Source organism: Corylus avellana, chromosome ca1, assembly GCF_901000735.1.
Source record: "Corylus avellana chromosome ca1, CavTom2PMs-1.0".
In the NCBI taxonomy this organism is placed as follows: domain Eukaryota; kingdom Viridiplantae; phylum Streptophyta; class Magnoliopsida; order Fagales; family Betulaceae; genus Corylus; species Corylus avellana.
The window spans coordinates 35,203,952-35,220,752 of NC_081541.1; the positions used below are offsets into that span (position 1 = coordinate 35,203,952).

At 36.3% G+C, this 16,801-nt stretch overlaps 1 protein-coding gene across 1 annotated transcript; it reads right to left on the bottom strand.

The window, feature by feature from the left end:
• Positions 1 to 10,096: 10,096 nt before the first annotated feature.
• LOC132165746 (pentatricopeptide repeat-containing protein At2g15980) lies at positions 10,097 to 11,814 on the bottom strand. The gene has a single exon (XM_059576427.1). The coding sequence runs from the start codon at positions 11,803 to 11,805 to the stop codon at positions 10,312 to 10,314; it is 1,494 nt and encodes a 497-aa protein (XP_059432410.1). The 5' UTR covers positions 11,806 to 11,814; the 3' UTR covers positions 10,097 to 10,311.
• Positions 11,815 to 16,801: the final 4,987 nt, after the last annotated feature.

The window sequence follows — 16,801 nt, forward strand, 5'->3', positions numbered from 1 at the left end:
AGCTTTGCAATCGGAAGGTTCTCACAGATCCATCATGCCCGATCTGTGAGAGGGAACCTGAAACCATTTTTCACACCTTGGGGCAGTGCCCAGCAGCAGGTGATGTCTGGACTGCAAGGGGAACTATCTTCCAAAAAAGTTGGTTTGAGGGGCCGGAATTTTTCCAGATGATTGAGGGACTGTTTCGCAAATGTGACCAGGCGGAATTTGCCCAATTCGTGAGCATTGCAAGATGTATATGGCTCCGACGCAATGAAGTTATCCACGGTGGGTCTTTTTCCCATCCTAACACTACATCCAGCAAGCCACTCAGGCAACGGAGGTTTTTCTGTCTTTGTTGGGGGAGGGGAAGACTGCCCGGGAACCAGAATGTGACTCTTCAGTGCATAAATGGCAGGCACCCCCTCAGGGTTGGTTTAAAGCAAACTGGGATGCCAGTGTGGACAGAAACAAGGCGTGTATGGGACTTGGAGTAATTATCCGTGATCATCATGGGGCTATGTGGGTTGCTCGAAACCAGATACGTGCAGGTTGTTTGGATCCCACAGCAGCGGAAGGCACGGCTGCTTTGTTGGCCGTCTAGATGTGCGTTGAAATGGGTTTTTCAAAGGTCCAATTTGAGGGTGATGCGAAAAATATTATTGAAGCAATGAAATCTAGAGCACCAGACGACAGTGCCAAGGGCCAAATCACAGTAGACATTCGAACCACGTTACGGGATATTTTACATTGGGAGATGACTTATACACAAAGAGAGGCTAACCAGGTGGCTCATTTTTTAGCTAGTTCAGCTACTTTACACTCTATGAATAAGGTGTAGCTTTATGACCCACCATAATGTATGTGTGATTATCTGCAAGGAGATCTTTCTGCTTTGCCACTTTCAACATAAATACAAGGCACCAGCTTTTCTTCAAAAAAAAAAAAAATTGTTTTTAATTATATTAGTATTTGCATTTTCTTTTTTTGTTTTTTGTTTTTATTTTATATTTATCATGTGATTATGTTCTTCTAATTTATATGTTATTTTTATTCTAATTGATTACTGTTCTTTTGTAAATTTTATATTGAATTCGGGAAATAATAGTGAGAAATAGTTTCCTATCATTATTTTTAGTTAAATTATGTTGATGTTTATTCAGTAGTTTTTTTTTCCTATGTGTCCTAAAAGTAGTTCATGTTACATTATATAAGTTGTTATGTTATTTCATTCTTCATTTTTTTTTTTTTTTTTGGGGGTGGCTAAATATTAAAAAGCCCCCTAGGGTTTGAACTCTTTATTTTTTGCCCGTTAGGTTTTCATAAAAACGGAGATGGTACCTCGTTAAAATTCCGTTCAAAACTTAACGGAACGTCACGTCAGCACCAATCAAATGTCACAACGTGTCATATAATTAATTTTTTTTATTTTTTTAAATTAAAAATATTAAAAAATTATATTTTTTCAAAAATTAAAAATTAAAAATTTTGGGGTGGCTAGGCCCCAACCCCTTTGGCCATGGGGTGGTTGAGCCACCCCATCTGGCTGGTTGGGGGTGGTGAGCCCCAAACTGCATTCAAATGCAACCAAACCTCTGTCAAGTAAGTCATGGTTCTAAATAACATCAAGTTGCCATTAAGCATACCATCGCTTTTCTGCCAATTAACTCAGAGGACTGAATTTGCGATTTAGCAAGGCTCACAAGTAACCCACCTTCAAGGTTATTGAAAGACAAGTGCAAATTAATCAGACTCGTGAACACATCGGCCCTGAAAAATTCCGGTATCATGCCGGTAATATTGGCCGAATTTGCAGAGAAGTTCTGAAGCGCCGTAGCGTTTCGGAGGCTTTCCGGGATTTCCCAACCCGAAAGTGGGTTATTATCGATCTCAAAGGCTTGAAGCGAAGACATGCCAGCAAAGAAATCACTAGGAATGAAACTAAATTGGTTGTTACTATGCATAAGCACTTCCAACGAGCCTAGGCCGCTCAGGCTAGGAAGAGGGCCAAAAGGGGTGGCCAGCCTCCCACAAATGGCCAAGGGGGTGGCCGTAGCCCCAAAATTTTTAATTTTGTTTTTGAAAAAAATATAATTTTTTTAATTTTTTTTAAATAAAAAATTGATTATATGACACGTGGCGACATTTGATTGGTGCTGACGTGGTGTTTCGTTAAATTTTGAACGAAATTTTAACGGAGGTACCATCTTCGTCTTTATAAAAACAACAAGTTAATACAAAATATATCTCAAAGCCCAACCAGAGGGCCCACTCCAAATAAAAGGCTCACGGCTCACTAAATCACTAAAGAACTAAGCCCAAGCCCCTGAAATCTGGGCATGGACGCATAGTCATCGCCTAGTCCACTCCAAATCGTGCAGTTATGCACTTTATCATACTAGCCCAATAATCAAGGAAGCCCAACAATCTGAGGATAACCAATCAGATATCACTGACAAGGGTCCAAATGCATTAAGAGAGCACCACGTAAAACTTCCCAGAGATTATCATGGAGGAAATCGCTTAACCACTCCCACGTATCAAGGGAGTCGAGTGAGAGTCCCACAAGGACTCACCCACTCACTCACAGTCTCTATAAAAGGAGGAGCCAACCAACGATAAAAGGACGGTGAATTCTATCCTTGACTATTCCCAGCTTTTATTACTTTCTTTATTTCCTTTAAATTTATTTTACTCAAGTTTTTACTCAGGTGGCAGAGGTGGCACGACTGCCACACCCCCCCCCCCCCTTCGTGGTCTGTCACTGTTGATCCTTTTTTGTTCTTAGCAAGTCTTTGAAGTCCCGTTGCTATCAGGGTTGACAACTGTCTCTACAGTTGGCACCTTCTGTGGGGATGTGGATCATCCAAACGATCCAAAGTTCAAACAGGACAAAAGTCACGAATGGTAGCTACAAGATCCCAAGGCCATCTCAGAAATCCTCATAACATGATGAACGATTACATCACCCCTCCACACCAAACACGGAAACAATGAGGCTCCTACTGCAACAAAGCTTCGAGAATCAACACAAGCATAAGGATTCGGCAAACGCAAAAAAAAATCATTTTGAACAACCCGACGGACCTGAAGGGCCGTTCCTCACTTGACGGACCCGAAGGGCCGTTCCTTACCCAACAGACCTAAAGGGTTGTTCCTTGCCGACGGACCCGAAGGGCCATTCCTCACCTAACGGACCCGAAGGGCCGTTCCTCACCCAACAGACCCGAAGGGCTGTTCCTCACCCGACGGACTTGAAGGGTCGTTCCTCGCCAATGAACCTGAAGGGTCATTCCTCGCCAACGAACCTGAAGGGTCACCAGATAAACAAGATAAGTCCACATTAACTTATCTTCTTAAAAGTTAATTATGTTTGTTTGCAATTTATGGCATGGATGAATATCTGTGTTTTGATGAGCATATTCTAATAAAAAAATATATATACTTGAATATCAAGTCTGATATAAAACTGTGCCTTTGGTTGTGAAACAGCTCAATAAGTTTTCTGCATTTTTACAAGCACTTCACTCGAAAACAAATTGGAGCACAAACACTAATATTTTTATTACTGATTAGTGTCCTTGCAATTTTAAGAATAATACAATTTGTCAAACAAATGCATTTATGATGTAAAATGGAAGTTGAAAGTTCTATTCCTTCATATGTGTTTGACGGAAGTCAAAACAAAAATAAGAGGTCGTTGCTTTATTTTCTAACTAACATATGTGCATGCTATAACAGTGTAAGTGCAAATAAGGGCTTAATTTTCTTGCTTCTTATCTCACTGATTGAGAAATATCATTGATATTACTTGGATGCACATACTCTCTTTTGCCAAATTATTGCATATCAATAAAAATGGAAAGTTCGAGACTGCCGCACCAGGAAATGGGTCTATGAAAGTGTATGTTAATCTTAGTAAAAAGCAAGAGAAGTTTATACTTTGCATTCTCTTTCTTATTTGCTTACTCGTAGCAATTTTCAATTTATCGAGACAAATTTTTGGCAACATTCATATCTAGTCTGTTTAAAAAATATATATATTGACGGTAAAGAGATATACCCATATTTTGTCTTTTTAATTCATTGCCTTTAAAATCTTGAAAATAGCAAGAGTTCATATAAGAATGCATCTCTATCTTTCTGATCTATTGATTTTGCACAAAAAGAAAAAGCCCATTCCGTGGAACAAAAAATCAAGAGGTGACATAACATGTATGTTGACAATTTCACATGAAAGCTTTAATATGTGGTTGAATTGTTTGTGTATAAACACCAACAATGAAATCATGCAATTGCATATTTAATTTGTTAAATACCTACAAATTATTTAAATAAATGTCAAAATATATTATTCTTTTATGCATCTTTCGGCATTATGTCTTTTTATATGCAACATTTTTTATTAATTTTTCAGATTTAATTAATCACATGTCTATACATACTCATATATGCAAGCACTCAAACAAAAAAAATGTGTAAACAAAGATGCATAAATACACAAAAGGCAAAAAAAGGAAATACTCCCTAAAAAAGCTTATGCCCAAGTGCCGATAGCACTTGGGGCAAAAAATTTCGAGGTACTGCTTGGACCTAATAGCTCAAGCAAAATTTCGAATGGATAATCTCAAGCATTAAAACTCTAATAATGAAGCCCCAACTTCGAGAAGCAACAATGTTAGGGGACGGATACCTATTTTAGATCTAATTATATTGCTATGTCCTTGTAGTACTTATGTAAAATGCAGGATTTACATTCCAATTTGTCGGAAAGTGAGGTTATAATAAAAGCATCCGACTAAATAATTTTGGACGAGATGATCCGAAAGCCAAGGTTCCAAGACACAACGCCCAAGCATCAAAAAAGCTTGAAAAATGCGACCATCAAACTTGGATCAACCTGGATTATGGTTTAACCATATCTGAGCATACAAGCACTAGTGTTGCCATACATTTTTGCCTATTATAAAGCTTCTACAATAAATACTAGATCCAGTAACACTCTGCTCATGCCGACACATCTAATGTCCAACATGCCCATGAGCTCGTAACCAGAACAAAGACTTCATGGTCTCTACCCTTTCACTGGATTCTTGCTTCAGCAACAACAGATCTACGCCCTCCATAACAAAAATGTGTCCCTCGGTAGCAAATCTACACTCACCTTTGATCAACCTAGCTAATATGTTGAATGCTTCTCCCTCTTTTTCATATATATATATATATTTTCATTGGATCCCTGAGCATCCACAGAAAAATTTGGCCTTCTATTCAGCTGTCTTAAAACAGACTGATTCTGTCTCTTTCAAATCTATTCCTGATTGACTTAATCCTAATAAGATACTTTATCATAGTGTCTATTTCAAACGGATTATTTCTGAAAAGGAATGGGGCAACCATCCCTCTGTCACGAGATCCCTTAAAGGATTCTCGATTCCTTGTACCTATTATGATTATGTCGATGCCTGGTTTAAATTTTTACTTTATCAAACCTCTATTTTTGATCATTCTTGGTTTGTTAATTTCGATAAAAATTTTACCGGTGTCCTTCCCCTTTGGTTCGCCAGATGGTGGAACCAATTTGGTTTGATTCCAGATATCCTCCCCCTCTAGCTAGTTGAAGCTTTCCAACTATTTAAGAACAGCTACAAAGTTGATTCTTATGGTGCCAAGTTTCCAACTATTCTTTACTTTGTCAATAAATACAAAATTCCATGGATTCTGAAATGGAATTATCACCTGGCCGATGACAAGATTCAACGGCAATGGTTTATCAAATGGTGGGATAAATGCTCACTAACTGATGACATTGTCCTCTCTGTCAAAAGCATGTTTCAGGCCCTCAAGGCCCAGCCACTAACGGCTAAAGCCCCACTCCTTGTCACCCCTAGTGTATTTTCTTCTCCAAAAGAAGAAAAAGATGTTTCTCCTGTCTCTACCCCCTCATCCAGTTCTTTCAAGAAGAAATCTTCCAAAAAAGAGAAGATTAAAGCCCTTCTTGCTGCCCTTAATGATGATTCTGACAACGACGAAGAAGACGAAAAGTCAGCCTCGTCCCAAAAGAAGTCTCTCCTGAATCCCCTCCAGAATCCCTACTATGAGGATACTCAAGAATATTATCCTTATCCAGGGATTGAAGATTTGTAAAGGCCTCAGACGGCTCCTAAATTGGTCACTAACGACCACAAAGTCCGCAACAAAAGAATTGGAACTTTTCCTCTGACGGATCGTGTTTCAGTTCACTGTCCCTAACGACAGCAAAAGAAATTTGGTGATCTCAAACGGGTCACTGTTCAGATTGTCTTCGAAGTTACTGTGCAAAATCACTGTTCATTGTCCGGACGACACTGCGCAGGATTACTGTTCAGACGAACTGTTCATATTTTGTCTGCCGACACTATAGTACCGACAGCTACTGTTCAATCAGGCGACTTTCACTATTCAAGATTGGGAAAGACATCAAAATGAATAGGACCAACAAACAAGGAAGATTGAATCATTCCGAGTATACTGGTCTTAAATGTGTTATTTTTATATATGTGTACCCCTATTTTCTATTATCAACGGAACTACAATCTCTTGTTTGTTGCTGCACTGAACGGTGCACCTCACATAGACGCCCTCAATACAGTAATCATAAGGACCTGTTAGCCATCAATCATATATGGTGTAAAAAGAGCTTCTAGCTCCGCACTTTGTTCAAAGCATACTGATACAAAGCTTTGCCTTCACATTTACTCTGTTACAATAAAGGCGTAAAAATTAAATTATGATAAAAATATTGAATTCTAGCTTTATTAATATGTGAGGAGTTTGAAATCCAAATCACTCATTGTCACAGTTGTCCAAACCTCACTTTTAAATTTTGATTGCTTGACACACCCAACATATATGGAATCTTTTATCTACTAAAGCCTTGTGATGGCCACGCTTGAGTTTATGTGCCAATATCCACATGATTGTCTTTTTGTTTATTTACATGTGCAAAGAGTTTTGACTTTATACGTAAGTGTTTTTCTCATGGTATATCTTATTTTTTAATTTAAAAAAATAGCAAAATTAAAAATTAAAAAAGTTTTTGAAGCAATAACTTTTATTTTTGTCCCTCTTTTATTTGGTATTTTTTAAAAAAATCAAAATTATAATTTTATTCATAATAATGACCAATTTTATAAAAAAAAAAATACCAAATAAAAGAATGACCAAAATAAAAATTATTGCTTCAGAAATTTTTTTAATTTTCTTATTTTTTAAATTAAAAAATAAAGAAAAAGTTTCTAAAGCAAAATACAATTTTATTTTTTAAAAAAAAAAACCAAAATAAAAATTATTGTTTCAAAAACTTTTTTTATTTTTTAAATTAAAAAATAAGGCAAAAGTTACCCAAGTTGGGCAAAATAGTTGGGGCATTTTCCTTTTCTCTCTGCTTTCCCTCTCCGGCAAACGAAGCTACAGTTTCCACTGATAAAAGTAAAACCAAAATGACATAGATAGTTCTTCGAGAAATGGAATAGAGAAATGGGTCTCTCAGATCTCTTTCTCTCTTTAATGCCCAGAAAATCTACACTTCTTTGACTCTTCACGCTTGGTCACTTCAAAATCATTTTCTCTCACACCCACTCTTCCAGAAACTTGGTTTTGGACTGCAATGGCCGAGGCTACAGAGGCAAAAAAAAAAAAACAGCCTGAGGCTGAGAAGAAGAAGGAGCAAAGCCTGTCGTTTTACCAACTCTTCTCTTTTGAAGGCAAATATGACTGGAAAATCGGATAAAATGTCAATACGACGGGTTGCTTTTGAATAATTCACGAGGGAGATTTTCATATTCTTCTACAATTCAATTATATACAAAATACTCTTTTCTTTTTGTAGTTGTAGAAGATATTTTTTTGCTGGAACCCCTTTTTGTTTTTTCATTTTTAAGGAAGAGGATGGTTGCTCACGGTCTCTGGGAGCTTGGCAGCCATTATCGAGGCTGGGGCGGCTGCCCTTTCCATGTTTTTTTAAATTATTATTTTTTAAAAAAAAAAAAAAATTGTAGAATAAATCTATGAGTTAACCCTTTAAAATTTATAAATTCGTAAGTTTTTTTTCTCGAAAATTTACTTCTTTGATCAATTGAAATAACAATAAAATTTCTATCATCAAAATTTGTTAACGGTCGTTAGTCCCAACTAAAACGCACATTTTCGCCTTATTAAAATATTAATTTAATTTTAAAATTTAAATCTAAAATTAAAAAATAAAAAATAAAAAAAAGTGGCCTCCCTACACCCCTAGGGGTGGTTTGCCCACCCTTGGGGTGGCCTGCGAGCCACCCCTAGGGTGGAGGCAGGCCACCTAAACCACCCATAGGTTGGCTCACAGCCACCCCATGGGTGGTTTGGGGTGGCTCACAGGCCACCCCAAACCCCCTATCACCCCCCAATTTTTATTTTTTTTTAAGATTTAAATTTTAAAATTAAATTAATAAAAAAATTAATATTTTAATGAGGTGAAACGATGTATTTTGGTTGGGACTAACATTTAAAAAATTTTGTGATAAAGATTTTATTGTCATTTCAATTGATCTAGGGAGTAAATTTAAAAAAAAAAAAAAAAAAAAAAAAAAACTTACGGATTTTTAAATTTATAGGATTAACTCAAGAACTTATTATATAATTAGCCCTTTTTTTTTAGTTTTATATATTTACATTTTTTAAATTAACACGTGTCATCATTTTATTGGTACTGACATGACACTTAATGAAATCCGTCAAATGTTTTAACGGAATTGACTCCAATGACTAAATTGTTTTTTTTTTTTTTTTTACATATCCTAGCAACTTTTGAGTTCACTTTGATACCACATATAGCGATTTGTAATTTAGGTCAACCACAAAAGCAAATTTTGTATTTATCTTATAAATAAAAAAAAAAAAATCAAGACTTCGAGACGGAGATGTAGAGCGAAGAAAACTTAGAAAACGTTAGGATGAGAAAGTGCTTTTCATTTTATATATTGGAAAAAAAATAATAATAATAACAAAGTTGCTCCTTCATTATTCTCTTTGCCTTTGTCAATGTTCCCAGTTATATTGGAATTCATATTTTCCACGGTCAAAATTGAAAGAGTAAATTCTATCTTCTTGAGCCTTCCAAAGACAATTGTTATAGCGACAAGTTTGACTAAGAAAAGCCTTATCAACCAAGAACGCATGGAAGGCCCGATGTCCACTGACCCACGACAAGTTGCAAAAGAAGAGTGTGGAGCGCCAAAAGTTGTAGGAAAACTTCCATTGATAGCGATATACTGGATGTCAAGATCATTGTTTTTGGACTTACAATGAGCTCCTAGAATAGAATCTTTGAACCCGTTTTTAAAGTGAACATGCTAGGCGTTAGCATTGGCGATTAACAGTTGACTCATGCAGAGAGAGCGAAGACGAGCAAAACTGCTACTGCAAAAGTACCCATTTTCATGGCTTGATTCATTTCCAATGCTTCTTCTTAGATCCTTTAAATACCTAAACAACTTAACCAACTCATTTATTGTACAGCTTAACATGGGGATAAGAAACAAGGAATTGTATTCAATAATAATTTTCCTCCTTTCAAAAAATAATAATAATAATAATAATTTTCCCACAATTTACATTTTACATTTTACACTTATACATGTTTGTATTTAGAGCAGGTCTACTATTGCGCTTGAGAAATAAAATTTTTAAATAAAAAAAAAAAAAGTTCTTTGAAAAAAGCTACATTTTTAAATTTTTGTCAAAAGTGATTTTTTGCCATTTTTGGACTTTTTGGATAATTAAAAGTGCTTTTAATTTTTTTAACAATCGAGTACTTTTTTCTTTAAACGGACTTTTTGCATGTTAAAAAACACTTGTAAACTACTCAAACACAATCTCAAACAAGCCCACAAATTATTACAAGGTTCATTGGTAGGTCGTGAGATTACACAATGAAGATATAAAAGTTATCAAGTTGGATTGCATGAGAGATGATGATTTCTGTTACTACAACATGTGAAGTGAAGCTGTTTCCCCATTTTGGAATCGTCTGTCAACCAAATGCATGCTCCTAACAATTGACATCCAGACATTGATGCAGAAGGAAAATTAAAAGACCAACCACGCAGGCACCATGTTTGACTTTAACTGCATCAGAATCACCAGCAAAGATGACATTTTCATATTAATTTTTGTCCTAAAAGGAGGCCTTGTTTAGAAGCCAATAAATCTATCAAAATCTGCAGAAACTTTCTCACCCTAATTACTAATTAGGGGAAACAGCCATGTATCTTCACTTTGGGATTTGGCCACAATTCAACAAACAAACGCCATCTATTTCTCTTTCCCCTGCATTTGAGTTTCCGAAATTTCCTTCCTCAACACTTGTGCCACTTCCTCATTCCCTTGTTTAAAATAGCCGTCAAGAAAAGCACCATATAGCTCCAAATTTGGATCAAACCCTTTCCCCACCATCTCCGCCTGTAGCTTTAATGCTTCTTCCATCCTCCCTTCCTCACATAACCCCTTTATCAAAGCCTCATAACTCTTCCCCTTTGGCACCACACCAAAATTCTCTACTCCACCCCTCAGAATCTCCAAAGCCTCATAAACCTTACCCTTACCACAAAGTCCTCCAATCACCACATCAAGCGTCGAAGCCCCCGGCCTAAAACCCTTTCTACACATATCCTTATACACAGGCAACGCTGAATAAACATCCCCAACACTGCAATATCCGTCGACAAGATACTCATAAGTGGAACAACTACTTTCCACCCCATTCAACCCCATTTCTCTAGAAAAGTCCTCAGCTTTCTCCATCTCTCCAATCTTGCAAAACCCACCAATCATAGTGTTGTAGCCCACAACATCAGCCTCCACTCCCTTAACTCTCATTTCCTCCCACAATCCCTCAGCCTCTTCCATCCTCCCTTCCTCGCAATACGCAGCCATCAAAAGGCTATAACTATAACCATTTGGAACGCAATCAAACCCCACCATTTCATTCCAAACCATCTCCACCTTCTCAACCTCAACCAAACCATCCTGATAAAATCCCAGCATTAATGCATTAAAACTATGCACATTAGGCCTAACTCTATAACCCCTTTTCTCATTGCCCTCAACTTCTTCTTCGCCCTCTGCCTCCAATCCAAAAACCTCCCTATAAACCTCGTACCCGCCACGCCCTCCTCGACACTTCAAAACCAACGAAACCAAAGAATTCAAGGTGCCAACTTTGGGGCTAATCCCACGAGACCTCAACATCCTCACAATTTCAATGGCCGAATCGATCTTCTTGGTCTCCAAACAAGCTTCAATCAACAAATCAAACACAAACGGAGCAGACCCACATGGCCTATACGTCTTGACAAGGCTCTCGAACACCTTCAACGGCTTCGACACGAGGCTATCTTCCTCGGAGACGCGAATGGCGGTCTGAATGAGGGCTTGGGCTTGGGGCTTGAGGCGGGCCCGGGCCAGGATGTGGACCATGGTGCAGTGGGTGAGGAGGTTGTGGGTGCAGAGGGATTTGCGCTGGGTCCAGAGGAAGAATCGGAGGGCAAGGTGGGGATTGTTTTTAAGGCTGAGGGCAATCTGAGAAAATTCGTTGGGGTGGAAGCCATCGGGGTAGAGAGAATGGAGGTGGTTCCACCGGGACTTGGAGCGGAGCTGGGTGAGGATCGAAACAACGGTTGAGATTAGTGTTTCGGATTGATCGGACGGTGGGCTGGAGGAAGAGGTGAAGGAGAGAATAGAGAGGTGTTTGTGTTTTGGGGTTGAGAAGAGAAGGCGTTTCAGGACTGGAATTGCCATTGAACGCATTACACAGAGAGAGAGAGAGAGAGAGAGAGAGATAGTACACTAAATCCTTCAAGAAGTGAACGGCATGTCGTATTGAGGTGGAAAACTGGGCCAGATTGGGCCGTTGATATTCTGCACTCTGCAGCATGTACCGATTTTCTAAGTTGTTATAATACCCATCTTCTGGGCCATCTACAATCCTTGACCCAATTTGGGCGATCGGTCGAATATTAATTTAGTAATTAAATTTAAGCTAAATATCTTATAAATCCTCGAGTCAACGCGTCAAAACAGAAAATTGCTTCAGGTTTTTTTTTTTTTTTCTCTCTAATTTTTACTCCAGGTTAATCAAAAAGATAAATTAACCCTTACCGTTACATTTTCTCCCAAATGTTTAACAACCGTCAATCCTAACAAAACGCATATTTTTGCCATGTCAGCATTTTAATTTTTTATTAATTTAATTTAAAAATTAAATTTATAAAAAAAAAATTAAAAAAACAGCCACCCCTAACCCCTTAAACCCCCATAGGGTGGCTTGCGGCCACCCCCTGAGGGTTAGGGGTGTCTTTTCGGCCACCCCTAACCCCTTCGAGGGTGGCTTTCTCTCCTTTCAATTATTTTTTAGATATTACTTTTAAATTAAATTAATAAAAAATTAATATGCTGATGTGGCAAAACAGTTGTATTTAGTTGAGATTGACGGGAGTTAAAAATTTAGGGAAAAATGTAATAATAGGGGTTAATTTGCCTTTTATTGACTTAGGAAAAAAAAAAAAAAGTTTAGATAGTTTTCTGTTTTGGCGCGTTGACTCAGTGTATACCCTTAAATTTATTATTTTTTTAATTTTATTATAATAAGTAATAATTTATCAGTCTTAGAAAAAGAGAAATGCTACACATCCCAAAAATTTTTTTTCAAAAGTTGGTTTCCAAATGATGTGTCACCATCACATGAGTTAGTGACACACTTCTCAAAATAAAAAATCTCATGAGATAGTGACACATCATTTGGAAACTAACTTTTAGAAATAAATTTTAAAATATGTAGTACTCCTCTTAGAAATATCTCTGCATTTTATATTCGGAAAGTAAACTTAAGATTTTATAAGTGATAATTTATCATATTGTGTATCATTTAGTCATTATAATTTATAAATAATAAGGGTAGAAGGTGACAAGAAATCTTTCACTTGATTGCATTCCTCGATCCTTTGTCTTAACAAATTTATGTTAAATAGTGCCTTTTACTTGATGAAAGTGGGTAATCAGTCACTCCTAGTTTCAGTTCATATTCTTTTATATATATATATTAGAAGTATAAATTAACAGAAATAGCCATATATATATATATAATGTCTCATCATATTTTTTAAAAACAAAAAGACACTCTTCAAAATACATTAAGGGGGTGTTTGTTAAACAACACCCCAACACACCGCACTATTCATGGATAAAAAAAATAAAAAATAAAATAATGATTGATATGAAAAAATGAAAAAGTAGTATTGAAAAGTAAAAAAATTTGTTTTGTAATTATTTTTTTATTTGAATAATAATAAAAAGTAAATAATGTGATATAAAAAGTAAATAATTTGATAGAAAAGTAAGAATTTTTTTTTAAAAAAAAAATAAAGTGAATAGTGTGGTGAAATGTGGGGGAATGTGAGAGGATGGGGTGGGGTTTAACAAACAAGGCCTAAAAAAACATACAAAACCAGTTTTTATTTTTATGTCGTATCAAAATTCTTAATGATTATAACCTTTTTTTTTTTTTTTGGTTTTCCCAATGATTAATTGGTTATATTATATTAGAAATTTTCGAGGATGGATGATAGGCTGATAGCTTTTGGGCCTCTTGGGACCTGAAAATCTAATGTCAAGGCAAAAGATTGAGAGTAGTCAGAGCATTCCCAGCAGACTCCCTACAAGGGAGTTTGTTCCCAAAGTTTAGGAAATATGTCCAAAAAATCGCAAAAAACGTCCCACAACAGATTCTCTATATGGTTCCTTAAACCATCAGATGCTACAGTTGAACCCAATGTTTTGGGTTCAACTGTAGCGATCCAAAGGCTTATTAAATTAGAAAAATATTCTCTCTCCTCTCTCCTCTCGTCTCATGGCTCTCTCTCACCTGTCTTTCTCTCTCGCTCACACCACCAAACTAGCAGCAAGGCATTCAAACCAAAGAAACCCAGACCGATCAAACCAGAGATTTCAGACCGAATCAGAGATTTGTTTCAACTTTCAACTGATTAAACCAAAGAAACCCAAAAATCTCATAAAGTTGTGCTTAAAATATAGCGAAAATTGGAAACCCAAAAATCAAATCAAATCAAAGAAACCCAAAAATCAAATCAAAGACACAAGGCATCAAGGCATATGCATGCCGATTGGGTCGTAGTTGGATGGGGTCGCGTTGTGCAAAGGGCTAGAGTCGCTGTCGATAAAGAACTCGGCAGACTTGGACGACATGAGGATAGCCATCGCGAGGGGGTGTTGTAAATTGAAGAAATTTGAGGTGGTTGGGTGCAAGAGGATCACAGATTCACAGGGACAGGAGTGAGGATCAGCCTCCTTGCTGGGAGGAGAAGAAAAGGAATAAATCATAGGAAGAAGAAATGGGCTGCTGCTGGAAGGAAAAGAAAGGAAAGAATGACGACGGAGATGAGATGAGAGAGAGAAAGAATGGTTAAATTAAAAGAATAAAATATAAAAAAGGTAAAATAAAAATAAAAATATTTTAATGATATAGGAAAGCATTAAGGGAAGTTATTGGAGTGCAAATTGACATAAGGAAGCAAAAAGTAGTTTGGATCATTAAACTTAGGAAAGATGACCAAGTAGCTGCTGGGAATGCATGCTCTCAGTGTTTGTCTGAATCACATATAACCTTGTAAAAAAAAACTTTATGTGTGATATTTCCAAAACTGATTCTTTGGTTGAAGAAAAGAATATTTCTTGATGCTATATATATTAAAACCTAAAACACTTCTGCTATATTATCCTAAATGTTCTAATATCATGTTACTATATATAAATCTGCTTTCGAAAACACTTGATCTCTTGCTCCTATACCAGGAATTTTCTTAATCATAAAAATGATCACCCAGAGAATGTCTTATAATCACACTAGTTTGAATAAGTACAAATATGTGAGAAAAATATATTGCAAGGAATTTAATCCACAAGCACGGGAGCTACAAGAGGGTAGAATTAGCCGCCAATATTGTATGTAATAGTTGATACGTGCAATTAATATAAGAAGACGTGTGGTCTCTATATCTGTTTGATCAAGTGAAACTTACATCTCAAGCTAATTCCATAGATCCTATCCCAATTCAAAAGAATGAGGAGGCTGAGAAACACACTCATTTTAATTAGCCTCTTTCCTTCGTTCGAGTACAATTACCACACAAATCACTTGCACTCTTGGAATATTCCAGAAGTTTCTTTGTACGAAAAGAGACAAAAAGAATATGGGGAAAAAGAAAAAGAGACGTACGACCTTGACGTTATTGGATAGCAAGAGTTATTTGATTCTTGTAATCTTCTTCCTTTAATGAGTTCCATCACTACTATTGACTGGAAGAGGAGTTCTTTACAATCTTCTTCTTCAACAACCAGCAGGCAGTCATTCATCACCCACACCTCAAACGTATATGGGGGTGGCTTTTACTGTTGGTGAGTAACTACTTTGTCACTTTAGGGGAGAAGAAATGCTGCCTCAATCATCAACAAGTAGTCTGTCATCATGGGTCCTACCCAAAAAAGCATAACAAATAAATAAAAAAATTTAAATGGTGCAGCTTTTTTTTTTAAAAAAAAAATAACAATAATAAGTAGGTAAGAGACAACTAAAAATTTACAACGAAGAACAACAAAGAAAGGTTATTCAACCCAACAATAAGCTCACAAAACACTCGAATTAAAATGGAATGCATCAAATGAAAGATGCAGCCCTATGAATTTTTGGCACAAACATTGAGAAAAAGGCTGTCATTTAAGGAGGTGAGACAAGGCGTGGGCAGAGACATGAGTGTCGGGAGACCCTTGAATCCTACCGAAACTCTCTTACTATAAGTTTATGACAAATTTATGTTACAACATGAGTCAAAAAATTAGGTAACAAAATTTAACATGTAAATTGAATTGTATAGTGGCTGATATGATAAGTATCACGTGAATACTACATATGTCTACGAAGGAGACATGTGATAAAATTTGTAGTGCCCTAAAAACACTCAAAAAATAATAATAATGAGATAACTGGATTGATGGTGGAGATAATTCATGCAATGAGTTAAAAAAAAAATAATAATAATAATTAATTATTTAAAAGGGTATAATACAACTTTATATTATATCAAGATATATTAGTCAAGAATCAGTTCCATGTGTTATTTGTAGTAGTGCAACTTTATATTTGTCTGTTGTCATCATTGGGTTCCCTGGCCTAGTTGAAGCTAGAGACAATATACAATGGATAACTCTACCAACTATATATGCTAAGCATTTTCTCTACCACAGAGACCATTGAGAAATAATTGCCATACCAGGAATTTGATCCTCTATACCATGCGTTTGGGTGTTATTCTTCATCATCCCAAGTATATATCTTCCTTAAATTAACCATTCAACGCCATAGATTTGATTATATTTCTCAAATTAATAATTCAGTTACTCAACCGTTTATTAATTAGTTGACAATTAAGCATTCAAATCTGATAAGATTACCTCATCAATAATTTTGTTAATTAATATTAACAAAATTATTGATGCCTATTCTTATATTCTCTTTGAAATCATCCTGGCCTAGATTTTCTGCAAAGTGCCTGATTCTTCTGGGATAATCTTCAATTCCCCTAGATCATGGCCTCAATTATTTATCTAACATATTGCCCACATATTCATAGATTAAACCCTGGATTCATTCCCCATCTTGTAGAAACTTTACCCAATAAAGAGTACTACTACAACTCGATCCTCTGCATGCTTCCACACCCTTCAAAACAAT

Bases quoted from the DNA above. Each gene is read 5' to 3' on its own strand.
- LOC132165746 (XM_059576427.1), bottom strand. From the start codon at position 11,805: ATGCGTTCAATGGCAATTCCAGTCCTGAAACGCCTTCTCTTCTCAACC.